The following is a 26,661-nucleotide window of genomic DNA, read 5'->3' on the forward strand; positions in this document are numbered from 1 at the left end:
GCAACGAGGATGGCCTTTGGTCTCTCCCTCCTTATTTTGATCAGTATCTTGGGAATAAGAGGCAGAGGAGGAAATGTGTACACAAAGGGGAAGGTCAAGGCATCCACCTTCCATGCTAGGAGGTGATGCTCCCTGGTACAGAATTTTTGCAGCTGGTGGTTGAGGTGTGAAGCAAAGAGATCCACCTCTGGAATCCCCCACTCCTGAGTGTTTTGCAGAAAGATTTCTCTGTGGAGCTGCCATTACAGTACATTTCTGCTTAGGTGATTCGCCAGGGTGTTGTTGACCCCTGGTAGGTATTGGGCAATTAGGTGTAGACCCATGGAGGCAGCTGTCAGCCAGAGGTCCATGGCTAGTCTGCACAGAGGGTAAGACTGGGTCCCCCCCTGTTTGTTGATAAACCACATTACTGTGGTGGTGTCTGTTTTTATAAGGTGGACCCCTGGCCTGAGATGGGGTTTGAAGGATGTCAGAGCCTTTTGTACTGCCATCATTTCCTTCTGACTGATGTGTAAGTGAAGGTGTGGGAATCCCAAAGACCTGGGGTGCACCTGCCTGCTAGGTGAGCTCCACAAGCAATGCCTGAGGCATCGGTGGTGGTGGTCTGTCTGGTAGAGTGGAGGATGAAGGGAAGTCCCTTGTTCTTGGGACAGGCCTCTGCCCACCAGAGAAACTCGACCCTTACATATGGGATCAGAGGGAGAGAGGTATCTAGATACTGAGAGTGCTGGCACCAAAGGTTCTTTAGATACCACTAAAGACTTCTCATGTGAAGCCTGCCCAGAGGAATTAGAAGGATGCAAGATGCCATGTATCCCAGGGCTTGCAGGAACTTCCTTGTGGTGAGGTGACTTCTGGAAGGCAATTGGGTAAAGTAGAGAGGCAGGAAGCTCTGCTTTCCTGGGGCTAGAAAGGCTATTTGGGATGCTGTGTCAGCAGAGATCCCAAGAAAAAGATCTTCCTGGTGGGAGTTTGCTTTGATTTCTTCTCGTTGATGGTGAACCCTAGGGAAGTTAGTAGGCATTTGACAAAGAGAAGGTCCTGGAGCAGCTTTTCTTTGCACTCTGCCTGAATGAGGCAGTCATCCAGATAAGGGTAAATCTGTATATTTCTCTATCTGCAAAATGCTATGGCTGGGGCTAAGCATTTGCTGAATAATCTGGGTGCATTGATAAGGCAAAGGGCAGTGCAGAGAACTGAAAGAGTTGTGATCCTGCTCTGAAGCGCAGGAATTTCCTGCAGGATTCCCTTATGGGGATGTGGAGGTAGGCATCTTTTAGGTCTAGGGTCACTAGCCAGGCATTTTTTGTTAGCATAAGCTGCAGCTGCTGCAAAGTTAGCATTTTGAATCTGGGGACCACCAGGGAGGTGTTCAAAATGGGTAGATTCAGGATGGGGCGCCAAGTGCCCTCTTTTCTGGGAACAAGGAATTGTCTGGAATAAAAGCATTTGCCTATTTGATCTGAGGGGACAGGTTCTACTGATCCCTGGGATATGAGAGTTTGGACCTGTTTCAGTGCCTCTGCCCACTGATTTGGAGGTAAGTCTGGGTACCCTCTTGGAATTGGGCATTCGCTGAAAGAGAATTTGTATCCCTGAAAAATGATCTTTAATATCCATTGGTCCTTTGTTACAGAAAGCCAATTTTCTTTGAAGAGGGAGAGCCTTCCTCCTAGTTTTTGGTGAGTGAAGGGAGGGCGGGGAGGAGGGGGATTAATTGTGAGGTTTTTCCATAGAAGGGTGACTTAGAACTCCCTGCCTTTGGGGCGGAAGTGGTCCACTGTTTGCTTCTCTGCTGGCCCTTGGATAGGGGCCATGTGGTCTGTCAATGCGGGACATATCTTGGCCATGTCTGCCAGGTACAGAGAAAGACCAGTGCTTAGAGGGAAAGTTCCTGATGAACCTGGGAGGCTGAACCTGAAAGAAATCTTTTACTGTTTGCATAGATTTTGCTTTGTCTTCCAGCTTTTTAAGCACCTCTTCTGCTTTTACTCCAAACAAGCGCTTATCCAGGGGTGCATCAATAAGTTTAGACTTGACATGATCAGAGAGAGGTTCTTCCTTCAGCCATGCATGTCTCTTAATGACAGATCCTGTCACTGCTGCCCTGCTAGAGGCTTCTGGGGCATCATATCCACAGTGTAATGAGTGTTTTGCCACTTGACAAGCAGAGTGCAGTTAATCTGCTAAGTCTTTTGAGTTGGCACAGCCAGGAAAGGTAGAAATCTTTTGTTTTAATAGTTCCAAAGTGTGTTGCTGATATTTTAACATATGGAACTGGCAATTGAGTGCTCTGATAGCTAAGGTTGCAGAGGTATATACTTTTTTACCCCATCTGTCCAATGCTCTGGAGTCCTTGTCAGAAGGAATAGGATTTTTGGCAGAATTGCCTTAGCTCCTTTAGGTCCCTGTGTAATGACCTCTGGGTCTGCAGCAGGATGTCTGTACAGGTATTTGTGGGAATCTGGTACTCTGTAATACATGTCAGGTTTACTGGGAGCAGGTGGGAGAGTATCAGGGGCTAAGCTGTATTCATGGAAAACATTATCCACCACTTCTAAAATAGGGGGGATGGCCTGGTGTCTGTGCTGGGGCTGGTCCAGAAACTCTCTTAAGTCTTTTCTTAGACTGAGGGAAGTCCTGAGATACTCACTGGAAATGTTCACTGAGGGTGTGAAAGGTTTCCCCAAAAGAAAGGTCCTCTGGAGGGTAGGCAGAAGGGATGATTTCCTCTGCATCTGAATCCTTATAAGCAGTCAGAGGTAGCTGTTTCTCTTCAAAATCTGAATAGTCAGATTCCTCAGAATCCTGTTCTGGCATAATTTCTGGAGAAGGGTGCTTTTTCCTTTAAGAAGTTGTGACCTAACTACCCCAGATAAGGAAGATGAGATCCTCTGCCATTTTAAGCATTTGTGCTGGGGGTGGTGGAGCAGGAGAAAGATCGTGGCTAGAAGCAGATTTTCTTGGAGTGGTCTGGCTTCTAGGCCTGAGAGAATCTGTCAGTCTGAGAGAAACAGTAGTCGGATGAGAAGATGTCATTTTTTTGTCTAGATTCAGTAGTGCAAAAGGCCTCCTCAGAACCCGGTGCCTGCATCGTGGCTCTGGACCCAACCAAGGAAGAGACACCCAATGACTCGGAAGACGAGGAAGATTTCTGCGGCATACCGGACTCTGAAAGGGTCTCGGTAGAGGCCTGCATAGATATGGAATTGGGCAACAGGGACTGCGAAAGCACCTCACTGAATTCCGGAGAACTGATGACCTGATTAGCGGTAGCATCATCAGAAGGCTTAGCCTTGTGTGGTCTGTCTCTATCTTTATCTCTGCATTTTTTTGGAATGTCCACAGATTCTTGGCTGACAGATGCCATACCAGAATGCGAAGACAGAATACGAAAATAACTGTCTACAATAAGAGCTCTACTGCAAATGGTTCTCACATTAAAGAAGGCACAGAACCGGCAATGGGGACATCGTGGTCTGGGCCTAAACAAGTGATACAGTAAGAATGGAAGTCTCGGTGTAGCAACTGCTTTCATAGGTTCATAGGTTCATACTAGGCTATCTGCCCTGCAGCATTTATAAGCCTAGCCAGAATGTGTTTGGCTTTCACTACCCATTTTAAATTAATTTCGATATGCCCTTTTTCGAGGTTAGTATACTGTGCCTCTGTCTAACAGTGACACAGAAGTGATACCCGGGGTAAACCTACGATCTCCCATCCACTCATCAAGATTCCTCTTGAAGAGAGTCAATGAGGGACTCTGCTTAACCTGGACTGGGATTTTATTCCAGAGTGAAGGGAGCCTCTGGGTTATGAATCTGTCCCTCCAGCATGTCCTATTTATTTCAGTGCTGAGGTTCACGTCTCTCGAGCGTGTAGCTCGATGGGATTTGGATTTTCTGAGGTGCAGCATGTCCATTAATTCCGGGGTGGACATGGCTTTATACGTCAGGCACAGATCGCCTCTGAGCAGGTGGTATGCCACTGAGTAGAGCTGGAGTTTCTTTAACCGGGCAGCATATGGCATCTGTTTGAGCTGTTTGATCCTCTTGGTGAGGTACTTTACTTTTGCTACTGGCTAGACAATTGTTAACTTTTTCAGACATCGGTTAGTGCAAGAAAAAAGGGTCCCCAATGGGGTACTTAGCTTTAGACATTTTCAGCTGAAATTCAAACTCTGGTAGCGACCAACCAGCATTTGTGCGAACTGCTTCTGCTATGGGCTCCACGGCAAGAAAGACTGATGTAATGACATTGGCTGCCTTGCTTTATAGCACTGATGACCTGACATCAGACTACAGGTGACTGACACCGATACAGAAAAATATTGGCTCTGGTATTCAGGCCGGCCAAGGGCTACCGCAGCAGGGATAACCCACAAGTGATGACTGCAACAGTGAAACACAATGAACATCCTAAGTGAGTTGGCCTTCTCAAATGTTCTCTCGGTGTTAGGTAGAATGAACACTAGACTGGGAGGAGTGCTACAGATCAAATTTACAGTAGGGGTGGGCATCTGCAAAGCTACTAACTATAACAACACCACAGGAATAGGGTGGGTGGAAGGGAGAAAACCAGTTTCAGAACAGATCAGAAAACAGCAAACAATGTCAGCAAATATATAAAATAATTCAATCAGGCAAAAATTAAGCCAATGCAGAGCTCTGAAAAGTTAAAGTGCCAAGAAATGTACTTATCAGCAATATATTTCCAGATTGTTTGAGAAGCACTGTTCAGTCAGAACACGATGAGATTCTAAATGGTATGCAAGAATTTACAAACAGGGACTATTTTAAATCAGCAAGCCTTGGAACAATCAGATAATACAAACGTTGTTAGACCGGTTTTATAAACATTAACACCAACACAGGAATAGGGGGGAACCAGTTCAGGACAGATCAGAAAACAATGCCAGCAAACAAGGGAGCCCGCAGGATTTTTTGCAGGGGGGTGCAAACCCAGACCCCACCCACATAGTTCACCCCGCCCCCTGCCAACACAGCCCCGCCCAAGTCCACCCACCCTAAGCCCCGCCCACACAGCCATTCCAGTGTCCCATTACTTGGCTATTTCTCCCCATTTACTGTAGACACTGTTCAAATCTGTGTGCATACTGTTTTATGCTTTAGTTCTACAATGATTACAGGCAGTTGGATTTAATTTACAACTTTTATTTCAAACATTATAGCCCAAACACTGAGACATTTACTAAACCTAAACAAAGCAATAGTCTTACAATGAAAACAGACTTGGCATTAAAGCTTCTCTACTTTTGAAACTCACATTCAATGAAACAGCATTGAAACCCACATTCAGAGAAAATGCATCTGGCCAGTGGCAGGTTATTTACCTTTGAACTGTTTTCAAGCAATAGGCTCCTTGCACACCGTTAGGGCCATGCAAAAGTTATTTGATTTACCTGATTGTATTAATTATAATATATAATTGAATTATATCCCTTGTATTATACAGCAACACTTGTCTGAGTGTCTCTGCCAAAGTAAAAGTAATCTGAATAATTCCACATTAAAGATATCTGAAACTAATGAAGATGTTGTTGCTAGAAAACTGTATATTTCAGTGTTTCATCTACAAATTCAGTGCCTGCTGCCGTCAAAGAATAAATTGCCTATGTTAAATTAAAAAAATGGTAAGCTGGTATATTGCAATAGAAAATGGATGACAAGCTGAAAAACAGGTTCATAGTTATTAGGCATCTCATCCAAAGGAGGACATCCTGAGGACTGCAGCATACAAATGTATATGCTGTAGGAATAGAACCTCAAGCCTTTACATTAAGATGCAAGTATTTTACTTGTGGTGCTCTAACATAGCTTTAAAACTTTATACCACAATAGAGATACCATTTGCTAAACAAAACAGTTGCACATTGTAAATAGACTTGGCATGAGCAGCAGTGAACTTAGCTTCCCTTAAAACTCACAGTTCCTTGAAAATGCACTTGAAAATTCCACCTGCTAACTCTAACTTGGGCATTTCACTTTCTCTCTCTCACAAACATACCACACCCCTCAAGGCCTCAACCTTAGTGCAAGAAATCCTGATAAAGCCTAAAATAAATAGGGACAGATTATAAATATGGCTCTCAGAAACTTAGAAAATTTCAAGAGTAACAGGATTTGTGTTAGTATGCATTTTTCTAAATGACATGACATCTAAAACTGAAATGTCTCATTATTTAGCAACTTCAATCCTTTTTAGGAGGAATATGGGGCAAAAATCTGGACAGCTGAGGGGTATGCTACCTCCCTCTTATACACACACCAGTTCTGGGAAGGTTGCACTGAATGGCACCGTGCTTGATCTGAAGTGGGTGAAATCCTGGTAGCCAGTGATAACTGATCTGCAGCTCAGCAGTGTGCAGCATTAAAACATTTTTAGCAGAGCATTGTTTCATCACTACCTATTGTGTTTGCACATAAGCTGTAGTTATTTCAAACATTTGCCTTTTTTGATTACTACAGAGTACATTTACCCACCAGAGCTGTTGTGTTTTGACTTCAGTGTGGAGCTAGTTGTTGCAGGGCTTGGCTTTTAAGTAAGGTAGCAATGCTTATTTACCATATACCATTAAAGCCACCCAACTACAAGTGTACTAACACACAGACACTACTATAAGACACTGGTCTCCAATAAAATGTAATGAGCTTCTGAAAATACTGTAATCCTGTCCTTTTATTACAAATACTGTCATATGCATTTCAATTCCCAAGGCTTATACATTATCTAGTCATGTAAATATTCTCTGCATGGCAACAACGAAAAGGCTTTCAATGCTGGTAATTCTTTAACAATATGCTTACTAAAGCTTACTTGCATCTTACAATGTCCGATAAGCTTACTAAAGCTTACTTGCATCTTACAATCTCCGACAAGCTTACCTGATGTTCATTAAACCATGGCTACTTAAACAGAGCAACAGGGCACTGTGACAGCATGCAGTTCCTAAATAATAAGAAGCATAAATCAACAGTATAAAAATCTGATAGAAAACCAGAACATTTTGCAAAATCAAGGACAGATGAAAAGCCACGGTCGTATTTGTGATCTACCTTGGATGGGGGAAATACTCTGCACACTTACACTGCATAACTGCTCCTTGCCTTCCTTGGACACATCCAGAGCCACTACAATGGGGAGTGGGGTGCAACAAGTATGTCACAATTTGAAATGTCTCTGGCTGACAGTGATGGCTCTGACATTCATACCTCTCAACTTCAGAGCAAGAAATCTGGACAAATCCATACATAGAACTAGAAGTGGGACACAAGCCCAAAAATAAGGCCAATTTTTAAATATTGCTCTTATTAACTTAAATAGAACAGGTAGATCTTGCATTAGTACAAATTTTCTGAAGGGTATAAAATCTGAAACTCAAATGTCTGCCATCATTTTCTAACTTCAATCTTTAATGACTTGCCACTAATTTGCCAGAAAACTACAATTTTATGAAAAATGGACCAAAATGTGATGCAAAAATACCTGGCAAAAAAGGGACACCTTTTTAATATTAACAGTTAACTTGAGCAGCTAACAAAATAAGAGCATCCACATGCATTTCTGAAATAAAGGTAATCTATAACTGATCATTACAGTTATAATTGTAAACCCTCCACATTTTCTTCCAAAATTGCCATTTTGGAGGAGGGATTATTAGGGGAGAGCAACATTTTTAGCCAGAATTGGGGACAATTGAGATGTTTGGATATTCCTAATCTACAAAGTCATTTGCACGTACCTCTCAACCTCTTAATGCAGGAAATCTGAAAAGGCCAAATATATTGGGGAACATACAAACACTACTAAAAATTGCTCTTGTATAAACTTAAAGACAGTCTTGCATTAGCATGCATTTTTCTGAAGGTTATGACATCTGAAACTTAATGGCTTCATTCCTAAATGATTTTCTAGAAAACCGCAAATTTTATGAGGAACAAACCAAAAATAAGCAGCAAATATCTATTCATTCTGCAAAGATATGGACAACTGAGAGGTATAGTTCAATGGGGGCTGTCTGAGTTTGCTACTCCCCCCTCACAAAATCATGGTCAAATGGAGCCTCCCCCCTGCAGCCATTCCACTGTCCCATTCCTTGGTTATTTTGCCCCATTTACCATAAACACTAATGTGCATACTGCTTTACTTCTGCGATGATTTAGGATTTCATTTGAAAGTTTTATTTTGTATTTTACAGTACAAACCCTAATACATATCTGTTAAAGCAATGCAGTCTCAATGAAAATAGACTAACATTAAAACTTCTCTGCCCTTGAAACTCACATGCATTGAAACAGCACTGAAACCTACTTTCAGAGAAAATACATTTTGCCAATGGCAAATATTAACTCTGGGCTGTCTTCAAAATCATAGGCCCCTCGAACATAACATACACATGCTCTTTGATACACCTTCCTGACTGTATTGCATTATATTCCTTGTACAATACAGTACAGTTGTTAGAGGGCATTTTAAATATATTGTTTTGAACATTTTTCCAGTAAACAATGAATCAAAAAGAATCCACCAATGACAAAAGTGCCCAATTCAGAACATTTCCATCATAAAAAGTCTACTCAAGTCCACCAGTATCAGTAAAAAATATACACAATCTCTGAAGTAGTAAAATCCATATTGAAGAAATGTGTAACTAATAAAGAGGTTGCTACTAGCAAACACTTTATATGTCATTGTTCAATCTACAAATAAAGTGCCTGTTACCCTTGAAGAATAAATTGCCTTTGTTGCATGCAATAAAAAAATGAAAAGCTAGTAATACCGCAATAGGGAATGGATAGCAAACTGTTAACAGGTTCATAGTTACTAGGTATCTTTGCCAAAAGGACTGCAGCATCCACCCCCTTTACAACACAATACAGCATCAGCAATGCATTTACCTACTGTGGGAGTAGAACCTACAGCCTTCAGCATCTAAAGCAAGTACACTATCTGTTGTGCTATTAACAATGCAAGCAGACTAAACAAGCAGCACTAAACTTTTGCTCCCCTGCAGCTCTCAGCTCCTTGTAAAATCTACTCGACACTCAGCTGTATCTCTGAACTTTGTAGCACAAGAAATCTGGAAAAAGACAAAATTTATTGGGGGGGGGGGAACAAAAGGCCATAAACCAGGGACACAGTTTAAACATTGCTTGTATAATGTTTGAAAGTTGCTAGAATAAAATGCTGCGTTACCACCATACATTTCACTGCCACGTCTTGAACCCAGGGGACCCCGTGCAAAACAGTCAGAGCAACATACCACTACGCCAAATCAGCTGTTTTGTGAAAGAGGAAGACTGAAACTTAAATAGCTACCATTTAGTGAATTCAGTTCTCACCATAGCACAGCTGTCAACCTCTTAGCACAAAATACCTGAACAAAGCCAATAATGGGTGACTACAACCACCAAACATTCATTGAATTCAGTTCTCACCATAGCTCTCAACCTCTTAGCAAATAACACCTGGACAAAGCCAGTAATGGGAGAATATAGCCCCCAAACATATTCAGTGAAATCAGTTCTTACCATAGCTCTCAACATTAGCAAAAAATCTGGATGAAGCCAATAAATACCTGAACAAAGCCAATACTGGGTGAATAGAGCCCCCAAACATATTCAGTGAATTCAGTTCTTACCATAACTCTCAACCCTAGCACAAAACCTGGATGAAGCCAATAATGGGGGGAATACAGTCCCAAACACAGGGATACATTTCAAATATCCATCTTGTACACTTAGAAAATTGCTAGAATAAAAGCTTTTGTTACCATGCACTTTCTGAAGAATATGAAGTTTGATATTGAAATGTGTCCATTTTTTTTAACATTTGTTAACCAGGAAAGTCTGACTTTGAAAAAAAAAGCAAATTTTTAGCAGAGGCCCAGGGAGAAACACTCCAGACAGCCAAGAATAAAACCAGAGAACATGTAGCTGTCAGGCAACAAGGACACAAATGCAGAAACTACAGATTTTATGAGGAACAGAAAAAGTATGAGGGAAAATCCTGCAACATTTTTACAAATGGTGGTGGGTAGGGAATTCAGGCTCTTGCCACTTGGGCCCAAGGTACAGGGTTCAAGCCTTATTCTCTACCCACCACCATGTACACCTCGGGCATTTTAAACTTTTTTTGAAATTATCTAGTCAGCCGATTCCAGGGGGGTGCAAGTGCACCCCCTTGCACCTGCCTGCAGGCGCCCTTACCAGCAAATATATATAATTCAGTCAAGCAAAAATTAAGACAATGCAGAACTCTGGAAAAAATTAACGTGCCAAGAAATAGGGTCTATGTTATAAGAACGAAAGATCAAACTCTTGAACGCTCACATGAGCGAATATTTAAAAACTCAAAATCGCTACTGTGGGGGGCACCCCCTGCTAAATATATATTCCAACTTCGAGATCGCACTACAGTGAGGAAAGGGCAAATAGTCCGATCTTCACTGTAGTGCGAAAAAAAATAACAAAATCAAGTTTTTAAATATTCGCCCATGTGAGCATTCCAGAGTTTGATCTTTTGTTCTTATAACATAGACCCAAGAAATATACTTATCTGCGATATATTTCCAGATTGTTTGAGAAGCACTCTCAGTCAGAACACAAGGAGATTCTAACATCTCTTAAAGCGTCTTAATTTTGGACAGGGGGTGTTGTCTATACTATCAGTTAGGTGCATGATTATGTACCAAATGCAACAATATTGCACTTTTTAGCATTTAGTTTTAGCCCATTTTTTGGGCACCAGCTATTAACATGTAAAACTTAAAGCTGTAGATTCTGTATGTCAAAAGGGGATTTGACGATGACATCTAGTTTATGGCTATTTACAAACTTGGTTAATAAGAGACCCCCATTTTTTTTGATTTGGCGATCACAGAAGTGTATAATGAATAGTGGATGACTGGTTACCTTCATGCTCTCTGAGGAATCACCTGCCACCTTCACTGTGTGGGTTCTGTCCCTCAGCCAATTTGCTATCCACTTAAGTAAATAGGGATTAGTTTGGAGCACATTTGGCTTATTAATTATCTTAACGTGTGCTGTGGTATCAGATGGTTTAACAAGGTCAGGCTATGCTGTATGGGCAGTCTGATCACTGCCCATGACTTACCTTACTGGACAGCATGACCACTGTCCATGGTTTATGTTACTGGATGGCATGACCACTGTCCATGACTTGTGTTACTGGACAGCATGACCACTGTCCATGACTTATGTTACTGCACGGCATGACCACTATCCATAACTTGTGTTACTGGACAACTTGACAACTGTCCATGATTTGTGTTACTGGACAGCATGACCACTGTCCATAACTTGTGTTACTGGACAGCATGACAACTGTCCATGACCTACGTTACTGGATGGCATGACCACTATCCATGACTTATGTTACTGAACAGCATGACCACTCTCCATGGCTTGTTACTGGACAGCATGACCACTGTCCATGGTTTATGTTACTGGACAGCATGACCACTGTCCATGGTTTATGTTACTGGACAGCATGACCACTGTCCATGACTTGTGTTACTGGACAGTATGACCACTGTCTATGACTTATGTTACTGGACAGCATGACCACTGTCCAGGACTTGTGTTACTGGACAGCATGACCACTGTCCATGACTTATGTTACCGGACAGCATGACCACTATCCGTAACTTGTGTTACTGGACAACATGACAACTGTCCATGATTTGTGTTACTGGACAGCATGACCACTGTCCATAACTTGTGTTACTGGACAGCATGACAACTGTCCATGACCTACGTTACTGGATGGCATGACCACTATCCATGACTTATGTTACTGAACAGCATGACCACTCTCCATGGCTTGTTACTGGACAGCATGACCACTGTCCATGGTTTATGTTACTGGACAGCATGACCACTATCCATAACTTGTGTTACTGGACAGCATGACCACTGTCCAGGCCTTGTGTTACTGGACAGCATGACCACTGTCCATGGTTTATGTTACTGGACAGCATGACCACTATCCATAACTTGTGTTACTGGACAACATGACAACTGTCCATGATTTGTGTTACTGGACAGCATGACCACTGTCCATAACTTATGTTACTGGACAGCATGACAACTGTCCATGACCTACGTTACTGGATGGCATGACCACTATCCATGACTTATGTTACTGAACAGCATGACCACTCTCCATGGCTTGTTACTGGACAGCATGACCACTGTCCATGGTTTATGTTACTGGACAGCATGACCACTATCCATGACTTGTGTTATTGAACAGTATGACCGCTGTCTATGACTTATGTTACTGGACAGCATGACCACTGTCCAGGACTTGTGTTACTGGACATCATGACCACTGTCCATGACTTATATTACTGGACAGCATGACCAGTATCCATAACTTGTGTTACTGGACAACATGACAACTGTCCATGATTTGTGTTACTGGACAGCATGACCACTGTGCATGACTTACATTACTGGACAGCATGACCACTGTCCATAACTTGTGTTACTGGACAGCATGACAACTGTCCATGACTTATGTTACTGGATGGCATGACCACTATCCATGACTTATGTTACTGAACAGCATGTCCGCTCTCCATGGCTTGTTACTGGACAGCATGACCACTCTCCATGTCTTATGTTACTTTCTCAAAGAAGTGTAGCAGATCTGTTACCAGATTCATAGGACGGGGTCTACCCTTAACAAAACCAAACTGCGGTGTGTCACGTCTTATAAAAGTTTTAATATTATACTTACTTAGTCAGTTATGACCCATTTCGTGGGCTTACAGATTGGACTTGGGCTAATGAGTCTGTAGTTTTCAGGGTTTGTGGTGGGGTAGCCCTTGTGAAGTGGTACCACAACTGCTGTGTGTTGCACCTAGGGGACAAAGCAAGTGGCTGAGCTCAGGTTGAACAGCTGTAGGAGGGGGCCTGACAGTGTATTTTTTTAGTGCTGTAAATCATGCTGATAGGTACGTTATCAGATCCTATGAAGGATGTATATTTTGTTTTGGAATGAACCTTTAGCAAGTGTTCTTTTTAGATGGTAGGGGGGTTGAGATACTTTGGAATATGTGGGTTTTGTATAATTCTCTCAGGGGTAAAGTTTGCACTAAATATGGTAGCTAATATATTTATGATATTTAGTGGTCCAGTTAGGTGATGTCATTTTCAATGAGTTCAGAACACTATTGGGTGTTTTTTCATAACTTCGTGATGTAGGTAAAGAAGAATCTGTAATTATCCTTAACTTCCAAAGCCAGCCAAAGTTCAAGGGATGTCTGTTTTCCTGATGGCATTTTTCACCACTTTCAACAATTTATTTTTCATTTTGATTTTGATTTGTGAGTCTTTAGTTTTGCTATACATCCTAAGAAGCTTTTCTTTCTGTGAAGACTGGTAGAGAAGGGTGAAGGCTGCCAGCCTAGCCAGATAGAATTTTATAGATAATTCTATCATTTGTAAATATAAATGTAAATTACAGGCTTGTTTCTTAAATTGCACCTCATTACACCTCTCTCTCTCCAATGTGTCTACTATGCATTTGCATAATTTTATACAAACAAAAAAAAATTATTGTTGACCTATTGAACTATATCAATGTAAAATTGTTACTTAGCTTCTTTTTAATGCAACTTTAACTTTATGCATGTAACCCAACGTATGTGAATCTTTTTGCTATAACTGCTGTTGTATCAATATTGTTTAAAATTGTACTTGTTTCAAATGTACTACTGGAGCTTTTCTCCTCGGGTCTCCACTGAAAATGGGCCACAAGCCCAGTTGGACAAACCCTGTTAACAAATGTCAATAAATAAATTAATTAATTAATTAAATGAAAGAAAACACTGTAAAATGTGAACTTCAAGATTGTAGCAACATTGCCATCTGCTGTAAAGAAAACTAAGCCAAGCATTTCAAATGTACTTTTAAATAAAAATTATGTTTTGTATCTCCTTTGAAGTTAGAATTTGGAGTTGATGAGTCTGGAGTAAGCATCCTGACTATTGTTTTAAGGCTAAAGTTAATGACCAGAATTTACATGTGGAATGTCCTTTATTGCTCTAAGTGTAAAACAATGTAAATACAGTTAATGTGTAGCCTGGGAACTCCAGGAAGGGTGTAAACAAATGATGTAATGTTTTAGCAGAACTGCAGTTTCAATTTAAACAGTGAGAACCAGAGATTAGTAAGCATTTTTGTCTTAATATCCATCTCATCAGCACTCTGCCTGTGTCTTGTTATTTTAGAAGTATGTTTTCTTGTAGTAATGGCAAGGAAATTAAAAGAAAGTTAGACTAAGTGTTTTTCTGTTATGTCAGAACTGTACTATTGATTTATTTTTAAGTTTCTGTGTGATCTCTGAACTATTGAATAGCACTGTGGTGTAGTAGTATTGTCTTGTGTTTTAATTATTTATTATTAAATATTTAAAAAACCTTTTACCTGTGGCTGGTTTATGTAGAGATAGTTAAGCTCTAGAGTACATTGCATGCTTATAAGTGATCCTGTAATAAGCCCTTCCAAAGCCTTAAGATTGCTTATGTTGCACTACTATTGGATAATAATATTGCACAATAATAATTGGACACCCTTTTAAGGGCCTTTGGGTAGCTGAGAAATATTAGCTGGTATGGTCTGGGTAAAGGGGCACAGCTGGAGAATCTGTGTCAGCCTTTCCCAGGAGTGTCTCTGAAGTTGTATAAATAGTTATCTTAAAGTGTGTGTGTCAGCTACTTGGGCAGGGACATGAAGCACTGGTTGGAAAGAGAGGGTACTGGAGGTTTTAGCTTGCCGGCTAGCCTGAGATCTGAACCCTATAGCTGTGCCAGTGGGGAGTCTTATTGGGGACCTGGGGAGCAAGGGAGCAACCAGCCCCAGACTGACCATGATCTCTGTGTGCACTTAAGGGAATTTGTACTTTACTGTATGTATTTGTTATCCTTTCCTCTTATATGAAACACCTTCTCTGGTATTAGTGACGAGGATTGAGGCTCATTGATTGCTGGGCCAGGTCGCAAGCATCACACTTTCTTTTATTGTTTATTTGTGCATCTGGACCACCAGACTGGTTTGGTCTTGAGCTTCTCATTTCGTTTGGTTCTGACAGGAACTGTTTAATACATTTATCTAGCTGAGTATATGATTTATTTCCATACTGGAGGAGTGTAAAGCTTGGGACCAGAACATAACACTATCTTTGAAATCAGACCATTCCCCTCCTAGCTAGTAGCCATTATTATTATTTGACAAGGCATAAGTTTAAAATTAATGTCAAGTTAATGACCTACTGGCCTATAATAAGCTTGATTGCTGTAATCCACTGTTGATGTACTCTACTACCTTTGGTATTTATTAGTGCATGACATAATGAATCTTAAAGCTGGTCACAGACCTACAAATCAGCAAGGACTAATGGAGCACTGATGTATCCGAATGTACAGGGCCTCACGGCGTTTGAATGTAGGAATCATCTACATACAACTGATCAAATTTTTCATCAAAAAATATAGCATTTTGTTAATCCTTTCAGTGACATTTCAGTAAATGAAATATCACACAGATAATATGCAACTACACGGATTCTACTTTCAACAAGCTAATTGAAGCTGCAAATAGTAACAAAAAAAGCATTATTTTCCCAGAGTGTCCATCACTGCACGGCAGATGCAGCTCTGGGCAGAATCCATTAACAAAAACAACATTGCTCCTCGACAATTATATTTATGGTGGTTGTCAAGCATTCATCTCCCAAAACGACATCAAGACAACAATGCCACTCTTCAACAACATTCTGGGTGCATGGAAGCTGGTATATATCAAGCGTTGACATGCTCCCAAAAGTACAAAGGATATTCTGGGTGCATGGAAGCTGGTGTATATCAAGCGTTGCAGGCTCCCAAAAGTACAAATGATATTCTGGGTGCATGGAAGCTGGTGTATATCAAGCGTTGACATGCTCCCAAAAGTACAAAGGGCATTCTGGGTGCATGGAAGCTGGTATATATCAAGCGTTGATATGCTCCCAAAAGTACAAAGGACATTCTGGGTGCATGGAAGCTGGTGTATATCAAGAGTTGACATGCTCCCAAAAGTACAAAGGACATTCTGGGTGCATGGAAGCTGGTGTATATCAAGCGTTGATACGCTCCCAAAAGTACAAAGGACATTCTGGGTGCATGGAAACTGGTATATATCAAGCGGTGATATGCTCTCAAAAGTACAAAGAACATTCTGGGTGCATGGAAGCTGGTGTATATCAAGCGTTGACATGCTCCCAGAAGTACAAAGGATATTCTGGGTGCATGGAAGCTGGTGTATATCAAGCGTTGACATGCTCCCAAAAGTACAAAGGATATTTTTGGTGCATGGAAGCTGGTGTATATCAAGCGTTGACATGCTCCCAAAAGTACAAATGACATTCTGGGTGCATGGAAGCTGGTGTATATCAAGCGTTCACATGCTCCCAAAAGTACAAAGGACATTTTGGGTGCATGGAAGCTGGTGTATATCAAGCATTGACACGCTCCCAAAAGTACAAAGGGCATTCTGGGTGCATGGAACTGGTGTATATCAAGCACGGACATTCTGGGTGCATGGAAGCTGGTAAATATCAAGCGTTGACATGCTCCCGGAAGTACAAAGGACATTCTTGGTGCATGGAAGCTGGTGTATATCAAGCGTTGACATGCTCCCAAAAGTACAAAGGACATTCTGAGTGCATGGAAGCTGGTGTATATCAAGCGTTGACACGCTCCCAAAAGTACAAAGGACATTCTGGGTGCATGGAAGCTGGTGTATATCAAGCGTTGCAGGCTCCCAAAAGTACAAAGGACATTCTGGGTGCATGGAAGCTGGTGTATATCAAGCATTGACATGCTCCCTGAAGTACAAAGGTCATTCTGGCTGCATGGAAGCTGGTGTATATCAAGCGTTCACATGCTCCCAAAAGTACAAAGGATATTTTTGGTGCATGGAAGCTGGTGTATATCAAGCGTTGACACGCTCCCAAAAGTACAAAGGACATTCTGGGTGCATGGAAGCTGGTGTATATCAAGTGTTGACACACTCCCAAAAGTACAAAGGACATACTGGGTACATGGAAGCTGGTGTATATCAAGCGTTGACACGCTCCCAAAAGTACAAAGGGCATTCTGGGTGCATGGAAGCTGATGTATATCAAGCGCGGACATTCTGGGTGCATGGAAGCTGGTATATATCAAGCGTTGACATGCTCCCGGAAGTACAAAGGACATTCTGGGTGCATGGAAACTGGTATATTTCAAGCATTGACATGCTCCCAAAAGTACAAAGGACATTCTGGGTGCATGGAAGCTGGTATATATCAAGCGTTGACATGCTCCCGGAAGTACAAAGGACATTCTGGGTGCATGGAAACTGGTATATATCAAACGTTGACATGCTCCCGGAAGTACAAAGGACATTCTGGGTGCATGGAAACTGGTATATATCAAATGTTGACATGCTTCCAAAAGTACAAAGGACATTCTGGGTGCATGGAAGCTGGTATATATCAAGCGTAGACATGCTCCTGAAAGTACAAAGGACATTCTGGGTGCATGGAAACTGGTGTATATCAAGCATTGACATGCTCCCAAAAGTACAAAGGACATTCTGGGTGCATGGAAGCTGGTATATATCAAGCGTTGACATGCTCCCGGAAGTACAAAGGAGATTCTGGGTGCATGGAAGCTGGTATATATCAAGCGTTGACATGCTCCTGAAAGTACAAAGAACATTCTGGGTGCATGGAAACTGGTGTATATCAAGCATTGACATGCTCCCAAAAGTACAAAGGACATTCTGGGTGCATGGAAGCTGGTATATATCAGCTGACATGCTCCCAGAAGTACAAAGGAGATTCTGGGTGCATGGAAGCTGGTATATATCAAGCGTTGACATGCTCCCTGAAGTACAAAGGAGATTCTGGGTGCATGGAAGCTGGTATATATCAAGCGTTGACATGCTCCCTGAAGTACAAAGGAGATTCTGGGTGCATGGAAGCTGGTATATATCAAGCGTTGACATGCTCCCGGAAGTACAAAGGAGATTCTGGGTGCATGGAAGCTGGTATATATCAAGCGTTGACATGCTCCCGGAAGTACAAAGGACATTCTGGGTGCATGGAAACTGGTGTATATCAAGCATTGACATGCTCCCAAAAGTACAAAGGACATTATGGGTGCATGGAAGCTGGTATATATCAAGTATTGACATGCTCCCAAAATTACAAAGGAGATTCTGGGTGCATGGAAGCTGGTATATATCAAGCGTTGACACGCCCCCAAAAGTACAAATGAAAACAAGACTGAAGTCTTCGTCTTCTTGAAGAATCAAAATAAGTAATAAACTTTCAGTCTCCCAGACAGATACAATCTGCAGATAAGAAAGAGGCACCTTCAAATGGCAAGAATGCCTTAAGTTATTCATGTGCCTGTGGAATTTCATCACTTTTTTTGGAAACAAACTGCAGTCAGCTGTTTTGAAAAGAATTGTTGCTTGTTTAAATAAATAGGTTCCAGAACAAAAAAACACAACCACATACATGGCCACACTTCCACCCACACTTCTGTAGCTGTTTGCTTATAGACTCAAGCTGCTTTAGTCACCTGAGGAAGCCTTAGCCAGTAGGACGATGTCTTACTTGAAGGTTGATTAACGTTTCTGATGTTGTCATGCTAGTATCAAACAGTGCCATAAAGAGTAACTGCCTTATTCCATGTGTTAAAGTGATGAATTTTACATAATGACAGCCCAGCAAATGGAGTGAAATGATGTTTTTTTAATTATCTCAGGCTTCCTCACAACTCTGACCATGAGTGCTTGTGCTTGACAGAGTACTGAGAACCAGAGAGAAAACAAATAATCAGAACCGAAAGTCAGAATGGAAAGTCGATGTGTTATTTTTAATTAAAAATGATAGTCAACGTTCTAACTTTAAATTCCTGCCAGCATTATTTCTTTTTTGTTTGTATTTTAGTTGGGGGGGGGGGGTGCAACCTTGTGATGCCACTGGCACAGTCTCACTTCTACTTATTTTAATTTTATATATTTGTTAACACATTCAGTCCACTAAACACATGTCCATTTTCAGGAGCAACCAGTGGACATGTTGTGGTCAAGTGACTAGCCTATAGTCGCACAGTAGAGAAATAGAGCTGGAAGGAATAAATGCTTCTACTCATAACTTGAGGAAGCAGTTTTTAGCAGGTCAGATCCATAGTCTTCTAGACTAACTGCCACTCACTTATATTTAACCCTTTTACCCTTCCTCATCAGATTCTCTTATGCTGATGCCTCCACTGTATTGATCCGGAATATTCCGCAATGTTATTTCTTTTTCGGTCCAAAAGTTTGATGCACTCATTCAGTGGCCATTAGGAATGGAAATACTTATCATCACTATACAACACATCCTACTGATTATTTTATAGCAAACAATGAGGGTGTGTATGTGTAAACTATTAGATGTAAATAATTGAATTCCTTATTTTAAGTGATTTGCCAGCATTCATATTTGCATTGTGGCCTCTGATGAGTTATGTGTCACAATGTGGTTTCCCTCTTCTCAGTCTTACATTTTCGGACAATATTTTAATGAAAGCTTTGTAAACTTTTCATTAAAGCATGACCCAAATAAATTTAATGTATCCTTTGGTGATATCAACTTAGAGATAGTGCGAGGAGCTTTCATAACAACTTTAATAGTTATATTTCTTCATGTGCAAGGTTGTGCATCCATTTAAGCCAGCAGCAACTTCTTTGGTAGCTGTAGAGGCATCTCACATGTCTCTGACATTTAACTTCACTGTTTACACTCAGTGACATCCATGCAGGGAAACAAGAAGTTTTAAAAGTTTCTTTTTAAATGTAATAGAGGCTTGGAAACATTCACCAGTGGAATGAAATGCTGCACCATACCTTTATGAACTCATTGTGCAAACGCAAGAAAATAACCATCAGCAAATTGCTTTAAAACACATCGGTTTGCTGTGTGTGATGATGCTTTTGTGTGCTGATATGGGCAATTTTCTATTACTTTAAGACATAGTGTGCAACATGAATAAGGTAAATCCCAAATAACTGTTTAATTATGATCTTGAATTATCTCTCTTTCTGTCTCTGTCCCCCTGTGTCTGCTTCACTGCGACTTTAAGTTTTCATAGCATCTCTTGTAAAATTCATTTTCTTGTAAGTTACTTACGTTATTGTTTTTGATATTCTAAAAAAGGCCACGGCTGAAATGGGGTCTGTGGCTCCAGTCTACTTGCCACAAGTAAAACACCCTGCATTGCTACAGTTTATTTCCTTGACCTGATTCATGTGACTGTTGCATGCAGTGTTACAATGAATTGTGCAGTCCCTGACACATGTGACTGTGGCATGCAGTGTTACAATGAATTGTGCAGTCCCTGACACATGTGACTGTGGCATGCAGTGTTACAATGAATTGTGCAGTCCCTGACACATGTGACTGTGGCATGCAGTGCTACAATGAATTGTGCAGTCCCTGACACATGTGACTTTGCTGTGCAATGCTACAATAAAGTTTGTACTTCCTAACCTATATGACACTGCTGCACAGACCTACAATACATTGTGCAGCTCCTGTCCCATGTGACTCTGTCATGCAGTACCTCAGTACAGTGTGCATTTCCTAACCCATGCGACTCTGCAATTCACTGCTTCAGTATATTGTACAGTCTCTAACTCATGTGACTGCCATGCAGTGCTTCAGTACATTGTACAGTTCCTGACTCATGTGACTCTGCAGTGCAGTGCTTCACTATATTGTGCCATTCCTGACCCATGAGACTCTGCCATGCAATGCTTCAATAGTCTGTACAGTTCTTGGCCCATGTTTTCTACTATGTAGTGCTTCAGTACATTGTACATTTCCTAACTCATGTGATTCTGCCATGCAGTGCTTCAGTACATTGTACAGTCTCTGACTCATGTGACTGCCATGCAGTGCTTCAGTACATTGTACAGTTCCTGCCCCATGTTTTTCTACTATGCCGTACTGTAGAACAGTCACTGTTCTTGACCTACATGGCTATGTTATACTCTGCTGTTGTGCATTGTCATGTGCTACACTGCTGCTCCAGTTAAAAGGGCTTTTCATTAATGTGCCTGTTTTCTTGTGCTTTGTTTAGTGATATCATTTGTTATAGCATTGCCTTGGGAATGTTTGTTTACGTTGTTTTTAGTGCAACACATTTCATCACTACTGTTGCAAATTGGATTAATAATTTTAAATATTAACATATTTTCTTCCACCAAACAGGGTCGGCCAGGAGAAATATGCGTGGTTGGTCCAAAAGGTCAAAAGGTAAGCATGCGTATTAACATAAGAAATGGCATAATAATAATAATAATAATAATAATAATAATAATAATACATTGTCAGCTACAATAAAAAGAGCAGCAGGTACTTTAATGAGGCGTTATTTAAACTTTTTTGAAGCTGCTTGAAAAAAGAATTACAGTGCACATTTATATCTGTTTAATTGCACATTAATATCTATTTATTTGCACATTCATATCTATTTATTCACCAACATTTCTTTTAGCAGTTATTTGTTTTATAGATTAGAATTCTGTGACAGATGTTTGCATTCAGAACTCACACTGTACTGCATATTCAGCACTTTTGTGCATTTGGCTAAGGTTTAGTGACTCAGTGACACAGCTGTTAACACTCCTGCCTCACAGAGCTTTCATCTGTGATTCACCTCTCATCTGGTATGTTGACCTTGTAGAGTTTGTAAGTTTTCCTCAAGTTTACATGCCTTTCATTCAGTATCTCTGGTTTTGCTCAACATTCCAAAGAGATGCTGCTGATTTACTTGTGATGCTGTGTGTGTGTGTGTGTGTGTGTGTGTGTGTGTGTGTGTGTGTGTGTGTGTGTGTGTGTGTGTCTTACACTCTGTATGTGTGAGTGCGTTTGCCCTGCAGGTGACTGCTGTCTTACATGAGGACTGTTTCTGCCTTGCACCTGTGGCTTGCCATTACCAGCTGTGACTCCTGTGACCCTCAAAGTGGATGAAAGCAGAAAGGAAAAAATGAGTGTCTTAATGGCTCTGATTTATTGCAGTGATTCTTGCTAAATATTTGTTAAAACATGTTTGCAATGAAATTTCTCTGGTTTGGAACTGCATTAATATTACACATAGCCAACAGAGAGATACATTTTGAACTGCAGCAACAATTACTGTGAAAACAAGAAACAGATAAGTAGAATTCATTAAAGTCTACAAAAGCCAAATCATGTCAATGCTTTGAGATTAAGATCACCATTTTGTTACTAAGACAGCCAGCATAAATGTTGCAAATATATGTGTTACAATACTTTGCCTCACATACACATAGGTGTTTTATTCCAGAACTTCACATTTGCAGGCAGTTAAGGTGATACGTTGTTTTTCTCTTCTGGGGTACGTTAACTGTAATTATATGACTGAGAGATTAGAAGGCTATGAGCAGTGTCACTGATTTACAATGATTAATGTAAAATGCAAATACTAAATTTTCAAGATATGAAGTTCTAGAAATTATACATGTGATTTGTTAGTGTAACTCACAGGCATTCGGCTGAGTTATTGAATCTGTAGCTAAGGAAAATAAAAGGAGGTACATATAAATTTAAATGAAAAATCACTGAATAATGTCACCTTGTAGTCATAGAAGCAGCAGTAATTGTATGGGAGAAATACTGGTTCTGGACATAATACAAAATCATCTGTCCACCCTGTCACTAACTCAGTAATTGATCTCCACCATCTGTCTCAAACATGGTCTTATTTTAGGCCAGCACCATGATGTAGAGAAATAAAGCCCTCTATACCCTGGCCAACCTGAGTTCAATTAGTGGTGTGGGTGCCTGATGCACTGGCAGGGAGGGGGTACAGTGAAGATGCTCCCTGCGGGAAGATGTGGTCTACATAGGGGAGAAGCCTTCAGATGTATGTCAGAAAATAGAGGGAAGGTGCAGGGAAACAACAGCAGTAACTCATAACACGATCCCTCCTACAGCAGCAGAAACAGATACCATTACTTCCTCCTGGGGCACCCTGAAGATCCATGGTGTTCCCTAGCTCATTTGGAGAAAACTCTGGGGGAGGAAGAAGGAGCAGGTAGACCAAATAATGGGTAGGGCACTGGGCTGCTTGAAAAGGATAAAGCCACAAGAGAAAGGTAAATAATAAAAATTAAAAAAAAAAATTGTTTATTATTATTGTTTTTGTACCTTTGTTTTCTGAGCTGTTTTAATCCAGCATCATCACTCTAAGTTCTCTGCTGTATAATTTGTTAATGTCAGCTACAGAAGCCTGCAAGGTTCATAACAGATATCCTTATGCTTCCTATAATAAGGATACTTTAAGTATTATAAACATTGGTACACAGAAACCATGAACACACTTTACTTGTGAACAATAACTGGTCACAAATATATAAATAAATTAATAAAAACAAATAAACCAACCAACAAACAAATATCTGCCAAGTGCAGCACAGCGAAAGTGAAATCACCCCTCTGTCACCTACACAGAACCTCTCAGAGCCCAGCTAGCCTCCTGCTAAGCGGGGAAATACATAAATATATAAATCAGTAAATAAGCAATAACATAAAGTACTGTAACAAATCACACAGCTTTTTTTTCCATACATATGACCCAATATTCCTGATTGCATTCCTGTTTCACTGTTGTTCTTCTGGTTTTAGAGACTGAGAGGTTCTGTGTAGGTAACAGAGGGGTGATTTCACTTTCGCTGTGCTGCACTTGGCAGATATTGTTGTCCGTAATTTTGTTTTTTTGTACAGGCTGATTGAGATTTGTTAACAAATTAGTCTCTGTCTTCCTCCTCACACTGGCCTTTGTTCGCACTATGTAAGATTTCAGTGCTGATTCTTGGAGTGCAGCAATGCAGTGCCCCTATAACTCCATTCCTCTTCTCGGTACTGAGCATTTTGACATTGTCCTGTGAGTATGATCATAGCAAACTTTCTAATGCTACTTCAACAGGCTCATCAGATATATTAAAGGTAACCTGAACCTTCTACTCACTTTTGGAAATTGTTTCCTTAACTGCTAACAAATAAAAAGCGGGAAACTTCCCACATTCCAGCATCGATGCCTTATACAGTATTAGGGATGCTTTTCTTTGTATGTTGCATTTTGCTGTGTTTTCTGAATGAATTTGTAGACTATTTTTTTGTATTGTGATTATCTTCAGGGAAGTTCAAAGTGACAGTGATATGTTTAAGCTAGTACTTCCTTTCATACTAGGCAGACTGCATATATACAAATGGAAGCCCATTATCAGAGTGCACAGTACTAGCTGAATCATACAGAACAACTGTCTTCTTAGTTCCGATCACTCCTGTGGTTGCAGTAGTGGTAAGGACTAAGGAGTGTATTATTTGGATAGCTGGAAAAATAATGAATTATTAACAAAATGGTTTTCTTATACAATTGAAAAGTCAGCTCCTGGTAAGCCTGAGTTTCTTCAGCTGGTTATTCTGAGGTGTGTTTTTTACAGTGTGGATGTATAGCCAGTGACAGACTATAGCCTTCTAGCTGTGTGATGGCCAAAGGTTGAATTCATGATGTTTTATCAAGTGCAAGATCATAATGAATGACAAAGCCAAATACCCAGATCTTCAAATTTTTATAAAAAAAAAAAGTAGTTTGCAGAAGAGCAAGGCCTACCACACCCTGCACTCTTACAAATCATTATATATTAAGCCTAAAGTCATTCAGCTTCTGAGGTAAAAAGGAAAACTTCATTGCCTTTAAGTTCAGTGTCTTGTTGCTCCTATTAGAGACAAACCAAAATTCAACATTGTGGGCAAAAAAAAAAATAGGAAACTTGAAGAAGCTTTCATCAACCAAAAAAAAAAAAAAAAAAATGAATGCACCCCCCCACAGGTCCCTACTACGGTATCTGCAATCATCTATAAAATATGCTTTTTCAGTGAAACAGGACTCACAATCTCATTGTTTTTAAACAGTAATCCCCCACAACTGCTAATGTGTCTCAAACTAAAAACAAGTCTCAATATCCTGGACAATCACTGCTGGGCCTGTATTTATACCTTCTTCCCCTCCAAATGAACACTTTCTTACCTTGGAAGCTGTCGTGTTTAAGAACTTCTTCACCCCACTCTGTCAGTTGTTGGAACATCATCCACTGCATTAACACAACATATCTGGCCCCTTTGGATTCAGTACTTTTTTGCCACTTTAATGGTTCAGATCGTGTTTCTAATATCCATTATTGTGAAAAAGGTCCTGTCCTTGACTACTAAAGCATGGAATCATAGCAGTTGCTCAGGTGACTGTTAAATAACAAACCAGGACCTGCATCAAAACTGTCTCTTTTTCTTAGATGGGGAGTATGACCTGAAACATTGCTAAAAGAGCCAGTGCTTCACCCCAGACCCACCCACAGATGCAATAGAAAGAAGCTTCTGTTCTCTCTTTCTACAAGAAGAATGGTAACAGTTAATCTGCTCATCACAGCCGCATACCTTTGTTAGAGAATCATAATACTTTATGCTTTACTACCAAGCCACTGAGTTCACCTGCAGCAGACAGTGAGGGTCTGGGAGATAAACACCCCTGTACCCACCTTAGGCAGTGTATTGCTAAGTGTAGGCATTACCTGCCCCCATTGACTCATTGGACCTCATCTCTGATTGGTCATAATTCAGTGATGACACTTAGAAACAAGGACTGTTCACTTAAGGCTTTCCCACATATTATCAAGATGTGATAATCTATGTTTAAGATGTTCTACAAGTCCTCCCATGCCAGCGACTGTGGTTCAGGCACAGGGCATCAAGCAGTTCTTTGAGGTTTGGTGGGTCCTGCCCAATAAATGTGGAAGCACATCTTTAATGAACGTGTCCTGATTTCAATAATGAGCTTGTCATGGCTGTCTCATGTTCCCATGATGCCATTATCTGTCATGTCCCCAAGCACTACTGTTTCATTCAGCTCCCAGTATGCAAGCACTGCACTCCTACTGTCCATCCAGTCTGGGGTTAGGGTAGGGTGGGCTGCCACTCTCTTCTTCCTGTTTTGAAGAGGCTGTCATATTGGTGACAGAAAAGGACAATGAGACCACCACCTACAGTTCCCACTGAATAGTCAGCCCTTTGGAAAAAATCGATAACTTTACACCCCAGGTTGTCTGGTGCTCCTGACTGTTCATCATCATCATCATTAACCCCCTTTTCCCGATCTTCTATGTGAGGTTGGGGTGTTGTGTTAACTGTCACCATCTCTCTCAATTCAATGCCACACTTCTGCCTTCTTCGACACTCATGCCTGAGTGTCACAGATCTTCTGTCACATTTCATTCACCTCTTTGCTGGATTCCCTCATTTCCTCTTACATACTTCCTGTCTGTCCCAAATCTTCTTCACCAGATTGTCTTCCACTTTTCTGCACATGTGCCTGAGCCATTGTAATCTGTTCTGTTTGATCTTTTCTGCAATTGGAGCTACTTTGGCTTCTGCTCTTATGTCCTCATTTCTGTGTCTGTTCCACACTGCACATTTATTATTATTATTTACTATTTAACATTTGTTTACTGGGAA

At 40.8% G+C, this 26,661-nt stretch overlaps 1 protein-coding gene across 5 annotated transcripts in view; it reads left to right on the forward strand.

Annotated features, from left to right (window-relative positions):
• The window catches only part of COL16A1 (collagen type XVI alpha 1 chain), a 3,146,845-nt gene that overhangs the window by 1,566,501 nt on the left and 1,553,683 nt on the right, over positions 1-26,661 (forward strand). For all 5 annotated transcript variants that reach the window (XM_044082765.1, XM_044082783.1, XM_044082773.1 and 2 more), the window contains exon 18: positions 21,340-21,384. In XM_044082765.1, coding sequence (XP_043938700.1) covers positions 21,340-21,384 — 45 coding nt within the window. The remainder of the gene's footprint in view (positions 1-21,339; positions 21,385-26,661) is intronic.

This window comes from Protopterus annectens, chromosome 1.part1, assembly GCF_019279795.1.
Source record: "Protopterus annectens isolate FY-2018-M chromosome 1.part1, PAN1.0, whole genome shotgun sequence".
In the NCBI taxonomy this organism is placed as follows: domain Eukaryota; kingdom Metazoa; phylum Chordata; order Ceratodontiformes; family Protopteridae; genus Protopterus; species Protopterus annectens.